General features: G+C 32.8%; 1 protein-coding gene across 4 annotated transcripts in view; it reads right to left on the reverse strand.

Moving 5' to 3' along the window:
- Positions 1 to 1,486: 1,486 nt before the first annotated feature.
- The window catches only part of ANKEF1 (ankyrin repeat and EF-hand domain containing 1), a 58,732-nt gene continuing 43,493 nt past the window's right edge, over positions 1,487 to 16,725 (reverse strand). For 3 of the 4 annotated variants that reach the window (XM_051975922.1, XM_051975921.1, XM_051975924.1), the window contains exons 6-10: positions 11,364 to 12,186; positions 9,330 to 9,556; positions 7,984 to 8,162; positions 5,278 to 5,415; positions 1,487 to 1,815 (exon numbers count right to left, since the gene is read on the reverse strand). In XM_051975922.1, coding sequence (XP_051831882.1) covers positions 1,657 to 1,815; positions 5,278 to 5,415; positions 7,984 to 8,162; positions 9,330 to 9,556; positions 11,364 to 12,186 — 1,526 coding nt within the window. In that variant the 3' untranslated portion in view covers positions 1,487 to 1,656. Of the gene's footprint in view, positions 1,816 to 5,277; positions 5,416 to 7,983; positions 8,163 to 9,329; positions 9,557 to 11,363; positions 12,187 to 16,725 lie in introns of those variants that run through there. The other variant, XM_051975923.1, reaches the window with a different exon arrangement.

Consider the following 16,725-nt stretch of genomic DNA (forward strand, 5'->3'; position numbering starts at 1 on the left):
TGAGAATATATGTTGTTCCTTCCTTGAGCTAAATCAAATGAGAGTAAGATTCAAACAATGCTCATCTCCTCCTTTTCTTCTATTGTAATAGGTCTTTCATATGTCTTTTTATGTGAGATATTTTACCCCATTCTACATCCTCGTTTCCTCTATTCCCAGTACAACCTTTTCTTCACTTATTTTTTATGATCACATCAAAGTCAATTTATACCTATACCTTTTATCTAAATATACTCTTCCTTCTAATTGTCCAACTAGAGATACAGTCAAGAGTTACAAATATCTTCCCATGTAGGAAATTCAAACATGTAGGAAATTCAAACAGTATAAATATTATGAGGTTTTTTTTTCCTTTTCTGTGTACCTTTTTCTCTTGAGTCTTGTATTTGAAAACCAGACTTTCTGTTCAGCTCTGGTCTTTTCATCAGGAAAGTTTGAAAGTCCCCCATTTCATTGAATTCCCATCTTTTCTCCTGAAAGATTCTGCTCAATTTTGCTGGGCAGTTGATTCTTGATTATAATTCAAGCTCTTTTGCAATCCTTTAATGTAAGAAGCTGCTAATTCCTGTGAAATCCTGACTGTGGCTCCTTTAGATTAGAATTGATTTTTTTTCTGGGTGCTTTCAATATTTTTTCCTTGACCTGATAATTCTGGAATTTGAACTAGTCCCTTTTTTCCTGGAGCAGAGGAGAGCAGAAGATGAGCACTTAAATGTGATAGAAAGCCAAAAGAAAAAAAAAAGAGAGTTTCTCTAGGGCAGCTAGGTGGTAAAGTCAGGAGAACCTTAGTTCAAATACTGAGACAGATAATCACTAAATCTGTCATTTAAATTTTGTTATTTTCATTTTCTTCATTTGGAAAATAGAGATAATAATGTGATTGTGATGATGATCAAATGATATAACATAAAAAGAGCTGTGAAAATTCTAGAATGCTCTATAAATATTAAATGTTAATTATTTTTATTAGTCTGAGGTTGGCAAGAGGCAGAACTAAAAAAGGAAAAACATATAAGGGCTAATTTATAGAAGCTGTTTGCTTTTTTATACATAAATTTATACATAAATATGAAAACTTTTGAACAATGATGCTTTGTGTTTGACTCCTTTTAAGTCCCTCCAAAATGTCACACTTTCCAAAGGAAGCCTTCTCTAAATCCTCTTAATTCTAGTACCTTCCTTTTTGTTAATTATTTCCTATTTATCCTTTGTATAACTTGCCATGTATATATTTGCTTGTACATCATCTCTGTTAGATTATAAACTCCTTGAGGGTAGAGATTTTACATTTTACAAACTATTTTTTATATCTCCTAAACTTATCATAGTGCCTGGCACATAACAGGTGCTTAACAAATATTTATTAAGTATCATCATTTTCATAATGATAAACTATATGGATAAGTATATTTTACATACAAAATTGTTGATTAAAATTATATGAAAACTCTAGCATTAAAAATAATTCATTGAAAAAATAACATAGTTCTTCTATGGTACAGAATATTTATGGCTGTGTTTAAGGATGTTGGCTCTCATTTGTAATCTGAAGTATAAAATTAAAATGACATGATTTAGCTTTGCAGAAACATCTAACTCCTCTAAATTTACATCAGTGCTATATAAGGCATTTACCAAAGACAGACTTGAAATACTTTAGGAAGCCATGGAGGCTTCGAGAGCTTGAGCTTTTTCAGTGATATTCTTTTGAAATGGCATCATGAAGTCTTCAAAGTCCACCTCATAACCATAACGCTCACGTCGCATTTCTCTTTTCTTGACTAATTCTGCAGTTGAAGCTTCAGGGCTCCAGAGCTGTGAAGAAAAGTAAAGGATCATTACAACATGTCCAATAGGAAATAATTCTGAGGTCAGAATAATGTTTGGTTATAATGAAATTAGGAAGATTAAAGCACTTATATTTACATTCAAGTGCGTTTTATCTTTTGTGATAAAGGGAACTTCTAGCACCATCCAATAAACATGTATTTTGTTCTTCAGACAAGACACTATAGGCATCAACAATTTACATATCTAAACTTATATAATATATTATATTATAAACTTATAATAACAGTAATAATAATTTTAAAATAGAGACCTAAAACAGAAGAAATAAAAATTATGGTAATATGAGTTGTCTTGGAATTATTGTAATGATGATTTTAGTGAGTCTGCAGATGAGGGCACATAATAATATTCTCATTTTTACTTCTGAAAAGCAGACATTTTAAGTACCTGTACAATAGTCCACAAATATGGAAAGAAGATAGTGGGATATTATCAGCAAAATATCAGGATAACAATTTGTTCCTGGACTGTTTCTATTTCATTTTTCCAAAAAAGAATAATAATGATAACATATCTGATAATTGATATAATGCTTTTCAACTGTGTTATCCAATCCTCACATCAGCATTATGAAGTAACCAAATAAGTATTATTATCTGCATTATAGAGGAATAAGGAATAGAAGCCAAAGGTCAGACAATGTTTTCCCCACTGCCGTGCCATGCTGTCTCCCGTTCCAAAAACCTTCTTACAAGTTCCTCTTAGCAAAGTGGCCCCTGGTTCAGATATCTGAAGTTTAGAATGGAAAGAATGGAAGAAATGGAAAATGAAAGAAAAAAGGGAAGAGACAAACAACTCATTAAACTCATTCTGTGCTTCCTTGTGGTACCAAGATTAAATTTCAGAGATTATCCACAGTTGTAGGCAATACAAACCACATAAACAGATGAAGTTTTTGCCTCAGTGCTATAATTTGATGCTATAATGATGATTATCCTAAATAATTTCTCCACCACTTTAAATGGAAATGGGCTAGTTGGAACTATGAAGTTATGAAGCAATAAAATATTATACTCAGGACCTTTGTAGTGGAAATAAGAGAGATTTAAAGAGCAATACCGAATCCTATGACTCTGAGTTGCTCATTGTCTATTTTAGATGGAGAAAGGAGTTCAAAAATATCTTTAGAAAGAAAGGATTCAAAGAACTGCTAATAAAAATGTAGAAAGAAAACTAATTTAGAGTAGACAACAAATTCAATTTAGACCCTCAATTGAGGTTAACAATAAAACATCAGGATAGGCTATAGGGAAACAGGGAATTAAGAATTCAGGGAGAATGACAGCTTAAAGAGGCAAATTTGAAGATTTTGAGTATAGGTGATAATTGAAGTTCTGAAAATAGGGAGGTGCTCCAAAGGAAAGAAATACAGAATGAAGAATTACAAAAAGGGAAATTTGGCCTTGAAAAAGCCTAAAAGACAATGTAAATAGAGAAAGGAATCAGTAAAAATGGAGATGGGAATTTTAGAGTAGAAAAAAGAAGAATTATTTGAAGAAGGAAAGGATTTTTAAAATGCCAAATGTCAAAATGAGATTAAGAAAATGAACATTTAGAAAAGACCTTTGAATTAATCAAAAAGAGGTCATTAGTTAATGTTTATAGGGCTTTTTAAAAGAAATGTTTGGTGTAGATACCAAATTGAAAAATCTGTCATAGGAAAGGAATATGTGATGAAATTGAAACAACAGAAATAGACTATTTGGTTCAGGAATTATACTCACAAAATATAAGAGCTATAAGGCCCCTTAGAATTCTATATTAAAAACAAATAAAAAGAAAACTATTGTACATATGCTAATATTGTATTACTATCAAATGAGAATTCTGTAGAGATAACTAAAATGTTTTGTTTTTTTTCCCAAATGAGGAAAACTACATACATATAAAGACAGAATTTAAGATGTTATTAGAAAAAATGTGATTGAAAATACTAGAGAAGAAAGGATTAATTTATAAGAGGATAAAACCTCCCACCTCTATGCCTTTCCATAGATTCTTCCAGGCTTGTAATTCAATTTCTTTCTCATATTTGCCTGTTAGAACACTAAATTCAAAGTCTCTCTGAAGAATTTTGGCATGACATGGGAGATACTGGCAAAGGACCATCCAGCATGACATGCCCACATCAAAGAAGGCTCTGTGCTCTATGAACAAAGCTTAATTGAATAACTCAAAAGAAACATGAGATGCACAAATTTAGAGAATTCATAAAAGGCTTTAATATATACCTGTTGATTGATTATTCCTTAATCAAATTATTAGACAGCAATAGGTTAGCTTAAGAAAGAAAAAAAAGACATTTCTTTCTCAGAGAGAGGTAGAAAGAAGACCAAGATGTGTTAAAATGAAGATAGAGCAGATGAGGACACTTATGGGATGATTGGTCACAATACAGAAATTGCTTTATCCATTAGAAAATGCTATATTTAGAATCAACAGGCCTACATATGAATACTGGGCACTTTAGACATCTCTACATCTTAAATTCCTTTCTAAATTCCTTTCTCTTCTAACTGCTATACTACTTCTGGACTTTTCAGTAAAGCAGGAGTGAGATGATCTACTTAAGAGTGAGATGGGAGGGGAATGGGATAAAGAACCTTAAGAGAAAGTCCCAAACCTTGTAGCTATGAAAAGCATACTAGGGAAACAAATAAAGATATATGAAGAGACTATAGTAATTGTGTATAACAAAAAATTTCAAATGTCTATAATAGAAACCTTAAAAACTTATACAGAGAAATATATGGTATAAAATTATTAGTAGTACTAAGAGAATTCATCATGAAATAAAAAAAGAAAGACTTCAAATAAAATATCAGTTCTTGTCTCTAATTCTACTCTTTTCCATTTTAACAATAAATTACCATTTTGATTTATTTAACATTATTAATATATGTAACTAAGAATACTTATAGCTAGGGAAGCTTTTACATCAGGAAATTAACTGATGGCACTTAGCAAATTAGTGGAAGTATTAGCATTGGAAACATAAAAGCTCATCTTTTATTCAACATCAAAATATTTGGAAGAAAAGTGGAAAATTCAGTTAGCTATCAGGATTTTGAGGTGCTGTTTACATAGCCTGAAGGTTACAATTTAAATATTGATTAGCTGAAGAAATTCAGGATCTTCTCTTTCCTCTGAATTATATTCTTCATATGAGCAAGTATACTAAGTCTCAAAATTTAAAAAGAAACAATGATCTTACGTAGATCTTAACAATACTTTGAAAACTATAAAAAACCAAAATGGCCAGTGATACCTTTAAGCATCTTAGCAGATTAGAAATTAAACCAATGAGGGTTATGTTGACATATAACATTTAATATAATATTTAATCAATTCACATGTTATTTCAAGAGTATCTGAAAAGTTATAGTGTGAATTTATAAAATATGTGTCTTCTGTTAAAGTACTTACTCTCCGTGGTACGAATGTGATGTTAACTTTCTTTGTAACTCCACTGGTAATCAGGTTATTGAGATGAACAACATTATCCTTAACAGGTGCTTTTACTTCCTTTATATGTGGGATATTATAAACTGGTGGAAGTGATTCCTGAAATTTAATCCAAAGAAGTTGTTACTTCTAGAAAAGTATTTTGTATGTTTTATAGTTTCTTTTTTTTGGCTATATTCTAAAGCATGCTAAAATTTTATTTCTAAACTTATATACCATTTCATTCTATAAGTAAAAATTCCAATCCAAGCTGAAATAGCTCCAATTCAGAGATTTTGGCAAATTTGGGAAAAACTGGCTGTGTCTTTAACTTGGTGCAGCAACAGCCATATTTCATAAAGGCTTAACTCTAGTCTTTTGTGACTAGGTGCTTTCTCATTGGTTGGGAGGCTTGCTATTTACTGAAAATTACATTAACATATGACATGAACCTGTCACTTATTATCACAGTGAATTATTATCACTGTCACAATCAGTTTAACTGTTTTTGTCTTATACCAAAATTCCCCTTTATTTCCTCTTCATGCTGGGGCTGCCAAGACTTCCAGAGAAGTCCTTATTTTCTACCACACTAGCAGTCCTCTTTGTTGAAAATAGATACTCTACTTCTTTGCAATCACAGTAACATTCAGAAATACCTAACTTCAATTCACTGGTTTCCAGGTTTCAGCATGAACCTTTTTGGTAACTGAGAACTAGATGGATAGTAAACTTGACCCATTCCCAGTAGATTAGAAACATTTCAGGAGAGGGAGGGAATATAAAACATTCTGTTGTTCAGATTACCAAGGCAAGCATGCCATCAAACTGTCACCAAAGCACATCTCAGACAGAAGCGACATTAGCCATCAGATCTAAGCCATCCCAAAAAGGAATTTCCTTCCTTCTGGGAACATCACAACAAGGGGTCATCCAGACTTTGCTTGAAGACCTTCCTTAAAAGGCAACATGTGACACCATTTTTAAACCTCTTTCTCATACAAGCCAAAAAAAGGGGGAAAAATAATGGAAAACATACAAACTTTCAAAATGTGACAATTTAGTTTGCAAACTCAACATAACTATATACATATAATACTGGTGTGATTATGTTTCTTTAACTTAAAAAGGATACAAAGGTAGGCTCAAGTAAAAACAAACCATCCCCCCACTTAATACACAATTTTATACTAAGTTCCAGTGTCCAAGAATTTTTTTTAATTAGGCTGAAATCTGCCTCTCTCAGACTTCTTTTTACAGCTCCTGTGAAGCCACTCCTTTTATACTTGACAGTCCTCCAAAAATCTCTTCTTTTTACATTCTCATAAGAGATGATTTCTGTAATCTCATCTTCTTAGTAACCACTCTATACTTGAGCTTTGCTAGTCATATTCCCAAAAATTTAGTGTGATTTTTTAGATGTGATTCATGATAATTTTCCAGATGTCATTTGACTAAAGCTAAAGCAAGGAATGGTATGATTCTACCCTACATACCTAAGCTTCTCTTAATGAAGATTGCTTAGATTATTTTTGTTGTCATACCATATTATTGACTCATATTAAGTTCACTAAAATCCCAGGTCTCCTTTACATGAAGTGAGATCCAGCACATGTACCCATTTCATATTTTTGAAGTCATTTTCTTAAACCAAACCTGGGAATTTACATTTATTTTCTATTAAATTTAAACTTACTAGATTCATCCCATTGTTTAATCCTGATTCAGATTTTTTTGGTTCTTGATGCCAGGTTGAACTACATTAAACAGTATATGAACAGATCAATAGATTTATGATTCATCACAACTATCCAGGTTAACAATGACTTATTAATTAATGACCAAACTCTTTGTATGATAATGTAATATTGAGAGTTGCTGTGCCTTAGAGACACATACCTCTTGACCCAAGAGTCCAGGTTCAATAAATTATTTTCAATATATTTTAGAGAAGTATTAAACAATATAGGCCTAAATGAAGCAATACAATTAATTTAGTGATTCCTGATAAGAATGCCTTCTTTCTCTTTGAACCATATTGATATTTAGTTTGAAGAATTTAGAATTCAAAGTGGATTTTAAAAAATATGCTAGAGTTTGACCAGTTAAAGTTTTGTTAGGGAACTGAAGTTTTACCGAAAAAAAAATTTTTCTCAAACAATCTTAAGAGCAAGGTAGATGCCAGTATTATTATGTCCACCATTTTATATATAAAGATCTAGCTATGGGTACAGTTTCTATTTGCCCCAAGGATTTCCAGGAAAGCTTTGTTCTTAAGCTAGACATATTTTTATGTTTTGTATTTCTACTACAATTATAACTTTTCATTACATGTATAATTTCTCATGCTTTGTGAATATATATATATGTATCTATATATATCTATATCTATATATCTATATCTATATCTATATCTATATATCTATATATCTATATATATATGTGTGTATATATATATATACACACATATATATATATATATGTTGCTGAGGCAATTGGGTTTAAGTGACTTGGCTGAGGTCACACAGCTAGGAAGTGTTACATGTCAGAGGCCAGATTTGAACTCAGGTCCTCCTGACTTCAGAGCCGGTGCTTTATCCTTTATCCACCACCTAGCTGCCTGTAAAAATATTTTAACACCATAAATTCTTCCAGGATCATGTCACTTGGACATTTTTTTTTCCTTACCTCTTCTTTTGAAATTTCAGTTGGACCTGCACCCTTTGGAGCTAGCTTTGTTTTAGGAAGTGGCTTTATAATCTTTCCTTTCGTTTCTACTGCTTTTGGCAAACGGTCTATCTTTTCTTGAATATAATTAATTATTCTGGTATCAGCAAAGGCTTTAGCAATATCCAAAACATCCTGTCCTGTTTAAAAAAAGACAGTATTTAAAGAATGTAGATGGTAGATATAATATTGGTTATGCCAATAAATCTTTGTAACATTAGTCCTATGTAGTTCAAAGGATATTTAGAATTGGAACAGAACCTTAATGATCACCCCTCTTTATTCAGATTCTCTTTCCGCTAAACTGCATTACTACTTGAGTTTACTAAAATTAAGATACATTTAAAATGCTCCTTTATTGACATTATTAAAATGACTAGCTCTATTCCTCCTTTCCCCCTTTTTAACCTTTTTCTGATTTTTTTTTGATGAGTATCTTCAAAATGGAGACTAAATATCAACAATTCACATACTCTATATCTTTAATTATGGCTGCTGCCTTCTCCCAAAGAATGATGGGCTGTTGAAGCTGGCTATCACTTTAGGGTACGTCAGCCAATCCCCTTCATTTCACAGATGAAGAAACCAAGTGAGGGGCAGAGAAGGCAAAACACTTGCTCAAGGTCTAGGAAGTGCTGGAATCTAAACTTGCTTTGGATGCTTCTGACTCCAAATCCAGGGCCTGTTCCAACATAATATGTTGATTTCCCTGCCAGGAATGATGCTGCATTTCTGCTCCATTATTGTAAAGCTTGGGATGGAGGTGACTGAATATGTATAGTGACTATTCTGTTAACTTACTGCTGACCCAACATTGCATAGGCTCATCGATGATAGTTTTATAGAGCTTAACAGAGGCTACAAAGATTATCACTAATTAGGAAACAATTCATCTCTTAAATGAGATTAAGTTTCTTTTATTCTCTCTATGCTTAGGAAGTTATTAACCCTCTCACATCTATAAAGAATCTAAATATAAGGATTTTAAATTTATCATGTGGCCATTATTTCCAAGAAACTCTTAACAGAACTGGCCATATATTTTGATTTATATTCATTTGTGTGGAATACCCTAAATGGCTTTTCCTTGGATTCTCAGAACGACAACAACCATAACCCAAGTCAATCGTTTGTTCCCCTACAGGAGGAAAGTGGAGTCATTGCATTGCTTATAGATTATAAGATGTGGTTATGTTTGTAGCCACAGACAAGAAGCTTCAGAAGTGCAGTCATACGACAATAAAATTCTAGATTTCTTAAATTGTACTATCTCTAATTCTGATTCCAAATTTACTTCTCTAACATACCTTTTCTATTTTTAGCCTCAATGTTAGCACCTAATTCTATTAAGTATCGTACAGTGTCCAGTCTACAGCTTTCAATGGCTCTCATTAAAGGTGTTGAATTGTTGATTGAAGGTGCATCTATTATAGCTCCATTCTTAACAAGAAGTTCAACAATATCCTGGTGACCTGCATGGCATGCATGATGGAGTGGAGTCCACAGGAAATTATCTGTTTCATTAACATTGGCCCTGTTTAAAAAAAAAAAAAAAGTTGTATTGATTAATGATTCTAGATTACTTTCAAGTTACTTTTTTTTTAAAGTTAAATCTAAGTTGAACTTTTAAGGTACTATTGCATTAGCAAGGTGGTACAGTGTATAAAGCTCTGGGCCTGGATTCAGGAAAAAATGAATTCAAATGCAGCCTTAGACACTTAATAGCTCTGTGATCCTGGACAAGTCATTTAACCTATTTTCCTAAGTTCCTTATCTATAAAACAAATTGGAGAAGGAAATGGCAAGCTACTCCATTATCTTTGCCAAGACTATCCCAAATGGGATCACAGAGAGTCAGACATGATTCAAATGAACAACAACATTATTTCATCATTTTTTATGAAGCTTCTTCAAACTAAGTAAGTAATGACTACAGTAAAATAACTTGCCATAAATTTCAATGGGACTTGCAATTTTAAAAATAATTTTGTTTTTTTCTTTGCCTTTGTCTTTATCAAACTTGCTACATGACAAAATAGCAACAGTTCATGTTTATATAATACTTTATAATTTATGATGTACTTTCCTTACAGTAACCCCAAGTAGCAAGCAAAATAAATATTATCACCCCATTATACCAATAAAGAAAGTGAGGGTCAGAGAGATTAAAAGATTTGTTCTTTGTTTTAAAGCCAGTAAGTCTTCAAGTCATGACTAGAACTGGCTATTTTGACTTTGAAGTCAGTGTTTATTTTTACCTCACCTTACTGCCTCTAACTGCTTTAAGTATGTATGCATGCGTCCTGTGTGTATATAAATCTAAAGGTATATGCCTATATTCAGGCATATAATAAACTAATAGATACACATACATATAGATACCCATCTGAATGCTCACATACATATATTTTTTACATTTACATACACATATGCACATACATTTACATAATATATACACATTTATATATGTACATATATACATACATATATTTACATAAACATACATATATAGATGTAAATCAGAGTTCATGGGAAAAGCACAAAGAGATAATCCAATTTTGGATATGTATTTTTTCTTAACACACTGCTACTTGTAAAAGTAATTCTTATGTCTACTCCCAAGCATAATATTTTAGTTTCAAATCTGCATTATCTCATAAAGGCAACTGTCAAATAGATTTGCAAAGAAGCTATTCTTTACTGGAAAAAAATTAACTCGTGTGCTTTAGAAGGAAAAAAAATTCACCTCTTGCTTGAATTGACGGAGTGTCTCAATTAAAAAAAAAAAAAAGACATCTCCAAAAAGAACAACCCCAAACCATTTAAAAAGAGCATCCCCAAACCATTTAGTGGTCCCAATAGTTAACTAATTAGATTAGGGGAAGTCTGGAAATCTGATGGTCTAGCCATTTGCATTCCTTACTGCTACATGGAACTTGGGGTTGGGGGTGAAGGTGGGGTGGGGAATTGTTCTTTCCAACAAGCAGTATCTTCTTTCACCAAGGTGGTAGGAGTCTACTCTTCCACAGGAGAGTAAGGAGGGTAAGCCACAGATGATGACCTATTGATCACAAAAGAAATCCAGAAGTTCTCCTGTGGCTTTAAGAGAGTTCCTCTCTAGATCTGCAGAAAGCAAAAGGATTTGAAGAGATCACTGGTAATCATGATTTTACTCAATACCCTAAGGAGTCCAGCAGGGAGTTAGCACAGAAAAACAAAATGCTTTCAGGGAAATCAGTAAAATTCTAGAGTGCAATATTGATATCCTAATCTTTATTACAATTTCTTTTGTTCTTGAAGAATGATGACCAGAAAAAGCTTCACCAAACAAAGTAACATACCCCCTTTCAAGAAGAAATTTCACAGCATCTATGTTTCCACATTCACATGCGGCCATTAATGGAGTTCTATGAAATTTGTCCTTCATATCTACTGGTATTCCTGCTTCAAATGCTTTTTTCAGGGATGCCAGATCTCCAGCTTTAGTGATGTAATTAATATCGCAGTATACTTTTCCAGGGTCATCAATATACCAGTTAGAATCATCCTGAATGGGATGTCTAGGTGGAAGATCTCGATTAAATCTATTGCAGTCTGTAACGTTTTGGTAAGTTTCAATCATATAATAAGGAGGCCCGCCCTCCTTTCGGTGTGGAAATACATTTTCAGGAATATAAGGGACTGGAAGAGGAAGAACAAATTTGCCTTTCTTTGCCTTCTTGCCCCTTCCCTTCTTCTTTTTCTTGGGTCCATAGGATCCCAGTACAAAGGACTTTTGCAAATATCTAGTCCCTTTAAAGAATTCATTAATGTTAACACCTGCTCCTCGGGTCTTTTCATGTTGCTGAGCAACAATTGCTAATTCTTCACTGGTTGCTATGTTTTGCATATCCTCAAGCATAATCACAAAGTCCTCTTTAGTTATAGTTCCATTGCCACGGTCCAGAGGAGCAAAGATCTCTCGCAATTCTTTTTCATGTTCATCAGACCAGTCATGTAATCTAACAGCCCAGGGGGGATTTGGATTTTTCACTCCAGGCCTGGCTAGCTTTTTGGCAATTCGTTCAGCTCTGCGTATTTCTTTAGATGCTGCCTTGAAGCCACCGTCCTTAGCAACATTTCTTGGTGTCTTGTGATCTAAATTCTTCCATGTTAGTTCACATCCTAAAAAAACCCACATATTTCTTTACTAATTGGGCAAAAGACTGGCATGGCTTTTTTGTTGTTCTAAAAGGACTACAAAATAAATTTGTATAATATTCAAACAATTATTGCATATTTTTACAATTCTAACATAATCATGGTTATTTCTATAATTGTGAGGACATTTACATAGGACAAGATTGCTCAGAAATAGAATATGTCTTTCAACTCTTATAAAATTGAAACAGTGTCCACAACATGGCTAATCCCTCCTCAGACTCAAATCTCAATCTTTCTATGCCCTTGGGAATTGTTTAAAAAAAAAAAAAACACCATTATCACCCTCTGGCCAATCTGGTGATGGATATTTCTTTGTACTCAGATAGGATGTCCTCAGAGATTTAAGTCCAAATGCTTCCTGAAGGCTTTCCAATTTTGTAGAACAGGTAAAGGTAAAGGAAATCAGAGCAAATGTTGTAATTTAATACAGTATATTTGTAGACATTGTGGTTCAAACAGCAATCATCTGGAAGATTCTAGGGAATACAAATTTGGCAACGAATTTCCTTCCCAAAGTTCCCAGAACTCAGATCTAACATCAGGAAATATCTTAGAAGAATAAGCAAGTAAAAAAGGACCCTAACATCAGAAGCAATTATGTTGAAAGGGATGCTCAAGACATACCCATAAGAAGAGAATGAATCTCAAAACCTTACAATGTTTCAAAGAGAAAGGAGCTTGGATATAAAATCCACTAGAAAAAGATGAACTAGTTTTTTTTTTTAAAGCACTTAAAATGATTTTATATTTAAATGAAATGAGAAAACTAGAAGAAAAATGGAAAAGAAATTAGGAGCATGGAAGAAAGAAATGGAAAGTGAATTAATAGCTTGGCAGAGAAGCTAAAAATCTTAACAAATTCTTTGAAAATTAGAATGGATCAAAGAAAAGTTGAGTTCTCCAAAACGAGATCAAAATAATGGGGGGGAGGGAGGGGGAATGAAAAACATGTAAAATATCTCATAGAAAACAAAACGATCTAAAAAACAGATCAAGAGAAGATTTAAGTATTGCACTATATCTAAAAGTCATTTTTAAAAAGCCTTGATACTATAAGAAAATTCAAAACTCTCCAGATCTCTTAGAACTAAAGGGCAAAATGGAAATAAAGAATACACACTTGTCCCAATTAATTTTGGGAGGTCATTGGTGAAATAATGCAACTTATATCCCTGTACCCAAAAAATTACCTGTATAACATCCCCAAAAAGTGGTCTTCTATCCTCTTCTTAAAGATATCTAAAATAGGGGAACACTATTTTTTCCCAAAGCAGCCATCCCACTTCTGGGCAGCACCAATTATTAAGAACTGACATCAGAACTAAATATACCTCTTTCCAGTTCCCCATACAGTGTTCCTATACTGTTCTGCTTTTAAGACCAAAGAACAAGTCTAATCAAGATTTACACATGACAACCCTTCAAATTCCTGAATTCATCTACCATCTATTCTCTGAGTCTTTTCTTCTATGGGATCAAGATTCCTTTAAATTTCAAAAAATCTTCATCTGACATGGACTCAAAGGCCTTTAATATTTAGGATTCCCTCTTCTGGATACTCTATATTTCATCAATATCCTTTCTAAAATATATTATTAAGGAGTGAACACAGTACATCAATTGTGATCGGACCCGTCCAGCAAACAATAAAATTGTTACCTCGTTGGACAACTAGGAAGTGCAATGAATAAAACACCAGGCCTGGAATCAGGAAAACCTGAATTAAAATCTGGCCTCAGACATTTACTCACTGTGTGATCCTGGGCAAGTCACTTAACATTGTTTGCCTGGGTTTCCTCATCTGTAAAATGACATGAAAATGAGAATGGAAATGGAATGAAAGGAGAAAGAAATGGCAAACCAGTCAAGTATCTTTGCCAAGAAAACCCCAATGGGGTCACAAAAAGTCAGACACAACTAAAATGACTGAACAACATTATCTTCTGATTCCTAATCATTAAACATTTCAATGTAGTTCAGTTTACTAAGACCTCTAGATCTTTTTCAAAGTCCTATCTTATACAAGTGAAGTTTTTCTTTAATCTCAGCATACGAATCTCTTATTTGTCCCTACTGAATTTCATCTTTGTAAACTAAGTTCAAGGTTCTTTTCCCTCAAGATCTTTTTATATTTTTACTTTCAGATAATATATATATATATATATATATATATATATATATATATATATATATATATATATGCTATTCTTACCTTTGCATCATCTGCAAACTTGATGGGCACATGCCTTTAATCCTAGATAGAGTTTAGTTCTATAATTACAGATTTACATACTATATTTCCATGTTCAATATGAGGTAAAAATAGTCAGGTGAGATAAAAAAAGGTAGAGGTTTACTCATCAAAAAAAAATGCAAATATCTTTCTTTTTGCACTTAAACATAAAAGAAAGCCCATTCCATATACACACAAAATACCTGATACAACAAAGAACACAATTAAATGAATTCACACAATGGCCCTGTCCAAAAAGCTGTTTCTTTCTGTAATCTGATTTCTATTACCTCTATGTTAGAAGGTTGGAAAACATATGTTATTATAGTTATCAGGAGACATGGTTAATCATTATGACTGTAGTTCTTAAATCTTTCAAAATTGTATCCTTTCATTATTAAATAATTACATTTTTCAATATTGTTGCTTTTGTAAAAAATGTTCTCCTGATTTGCTTTACTCTGCTTCAGTTCATATTATCCAAGATTCTACTCAAGTCTTTTGTCATTTCTTCCTAGATTTCTCTTTTATTTCAGAATTCCAACATAACTGATCATTTCAGAAGGAATGTTTGAACATCCTCTACTCCTTGTTGTCCTTATTAGAGAATGGAACACAAAACTTTTCAGGGTAACTTTTTACTGCTTATAAGTTTATCTTTTGACTTTCAGAATATTATATTTGAAAATCTATTTTTAGTAGGAACTTCCAAGTCTTGTAAATATTAACAGTGCTTTTTATATATTTGACTTGTTTCTTTCTGGATTCTTGTAGTATTTTTCTTTGATATAGAAGCTCTAAGTTTTGCTTATGATATTCTTGAGACTTTTTCTTTTAGATTTTATTGAGATAATCAGTAGGTACTTTCTATATTATCTTTGCAATCTGATTCTAACAAATCTGGGCAGTTTTCACTTATAACTTTTCTGAAAAATAGCATAGTCTTTTTTTTCCTTCTTAAATCATGGTTTCTTAATAAACCATTGATTCTTAATTATCTCTCCCTGAACTATTTTCCAGGTAATTTGTTATATCTGATATCTTACACTTTTCTTCTATTAAAAAATCTTGCTTTTCTCTCTCTCTCTCTCTCTCTCTCTCTCTCTTTTTATTTTTTTTGCTATTTCATGGACCCATGATTTTTGTCTGGTCCATTCGAGGTTAAAAGGAGTTATTATATGGTGAAGATTTATTTCTTCCTATTCTATTTGTTTCCAATTTTTTTCTTGTCTCTTGCATTGGTTTTTTCTATATATGCATATAGTACTTGTGGAAAAATCTTTTTCCTATGTTAAGTGATTACTGTTATTTTTAACAAAAATTATTAGGTAGTACAGTGGATAGAACATTAATTAGCAAGACCTGGAACCTAGAAGACCTCAGTTCAAATCTAATCTTAGAAACTTATTAGACTATATGCCTGAGAAAGTCATTTAAATTTCTGTTTCTCACAGTTACCTCAAATATAAAATGGGAGTAATAATAGCACCTACTTCTCCCCAGGTCGTTGAGCATCAAATGAGTGAATATTTTAAAGTACTTGGCATAATGCCAAGAACGTAGTGGGCATTTAATAAATTCCTGTTCCTTTCTTGAGGATCTATTTATAGATCTAAATAGTTTTTTGATATTGGTCTGTGTCTTTATTCATATCTCCATGTTTTTTTCCCTGAATTGGGGCCCTTATGGTGATTTTTTATGACATGTCTGGCTACGCTTGGTGTTGCCTGGAGTTACCTGGTCTCTTGTACCAACTTCCTGCTCCTTGGATTTGCTTTTTCTTGGATCTGTGAGGTTTAGAATCATGAAATTCTATAGCACTGGAACATAGAGGACTAGGAACCTTGGAATCCTTTGGGTACTGTGGCTTTAGTACCAGGACTGGTTGCTATTTCTCCCCAATCCCGTGAAGAAGCTGTGAGCTTCTACATAGCCTTGGACTTTCTGACTATCCAGGGCTTTCCTGTAGGTACTCCTTTGAATAGGTAGAATCTTGCAGACTACCATTATCTTCCCTATCCATACTTAGGAGGCTACTGAAAATAGTGCTGATGCTGCAAATGGACCTTTGGTGAAAGAGCAGGCTTTCCAAGAATTCCTGATAAAAAGACCGGAGTTGCTTAGAAACATTGATATGCAAACACAAGAGTCAAAGGAAATATGAGATAAATATGAGGAACAATCATAAGAAACAAAAACAAATTCGAAATCAAAAGGATGGCCAAAACAATTGCTGAATGGATGAATAAACCATGCTATATGAAATC

This window comes from Antechinus flavipes, chromosome 2, assembly GCF_016432865.1.
Source record: "Antechinus flavipes isolate AdamAnt ecotype Samford, QLD, Australia chromosome 2, AdamAnt_v2, whole genome shotgun sequence".
Classification (NCBI taxonomy): domain Eukaryota; kingdom Metazoa; phylum Chordata; class Mammalia; order Dasyuromorphia; family Dasyuridae; genus Antechinus; species Antechinus flavipes.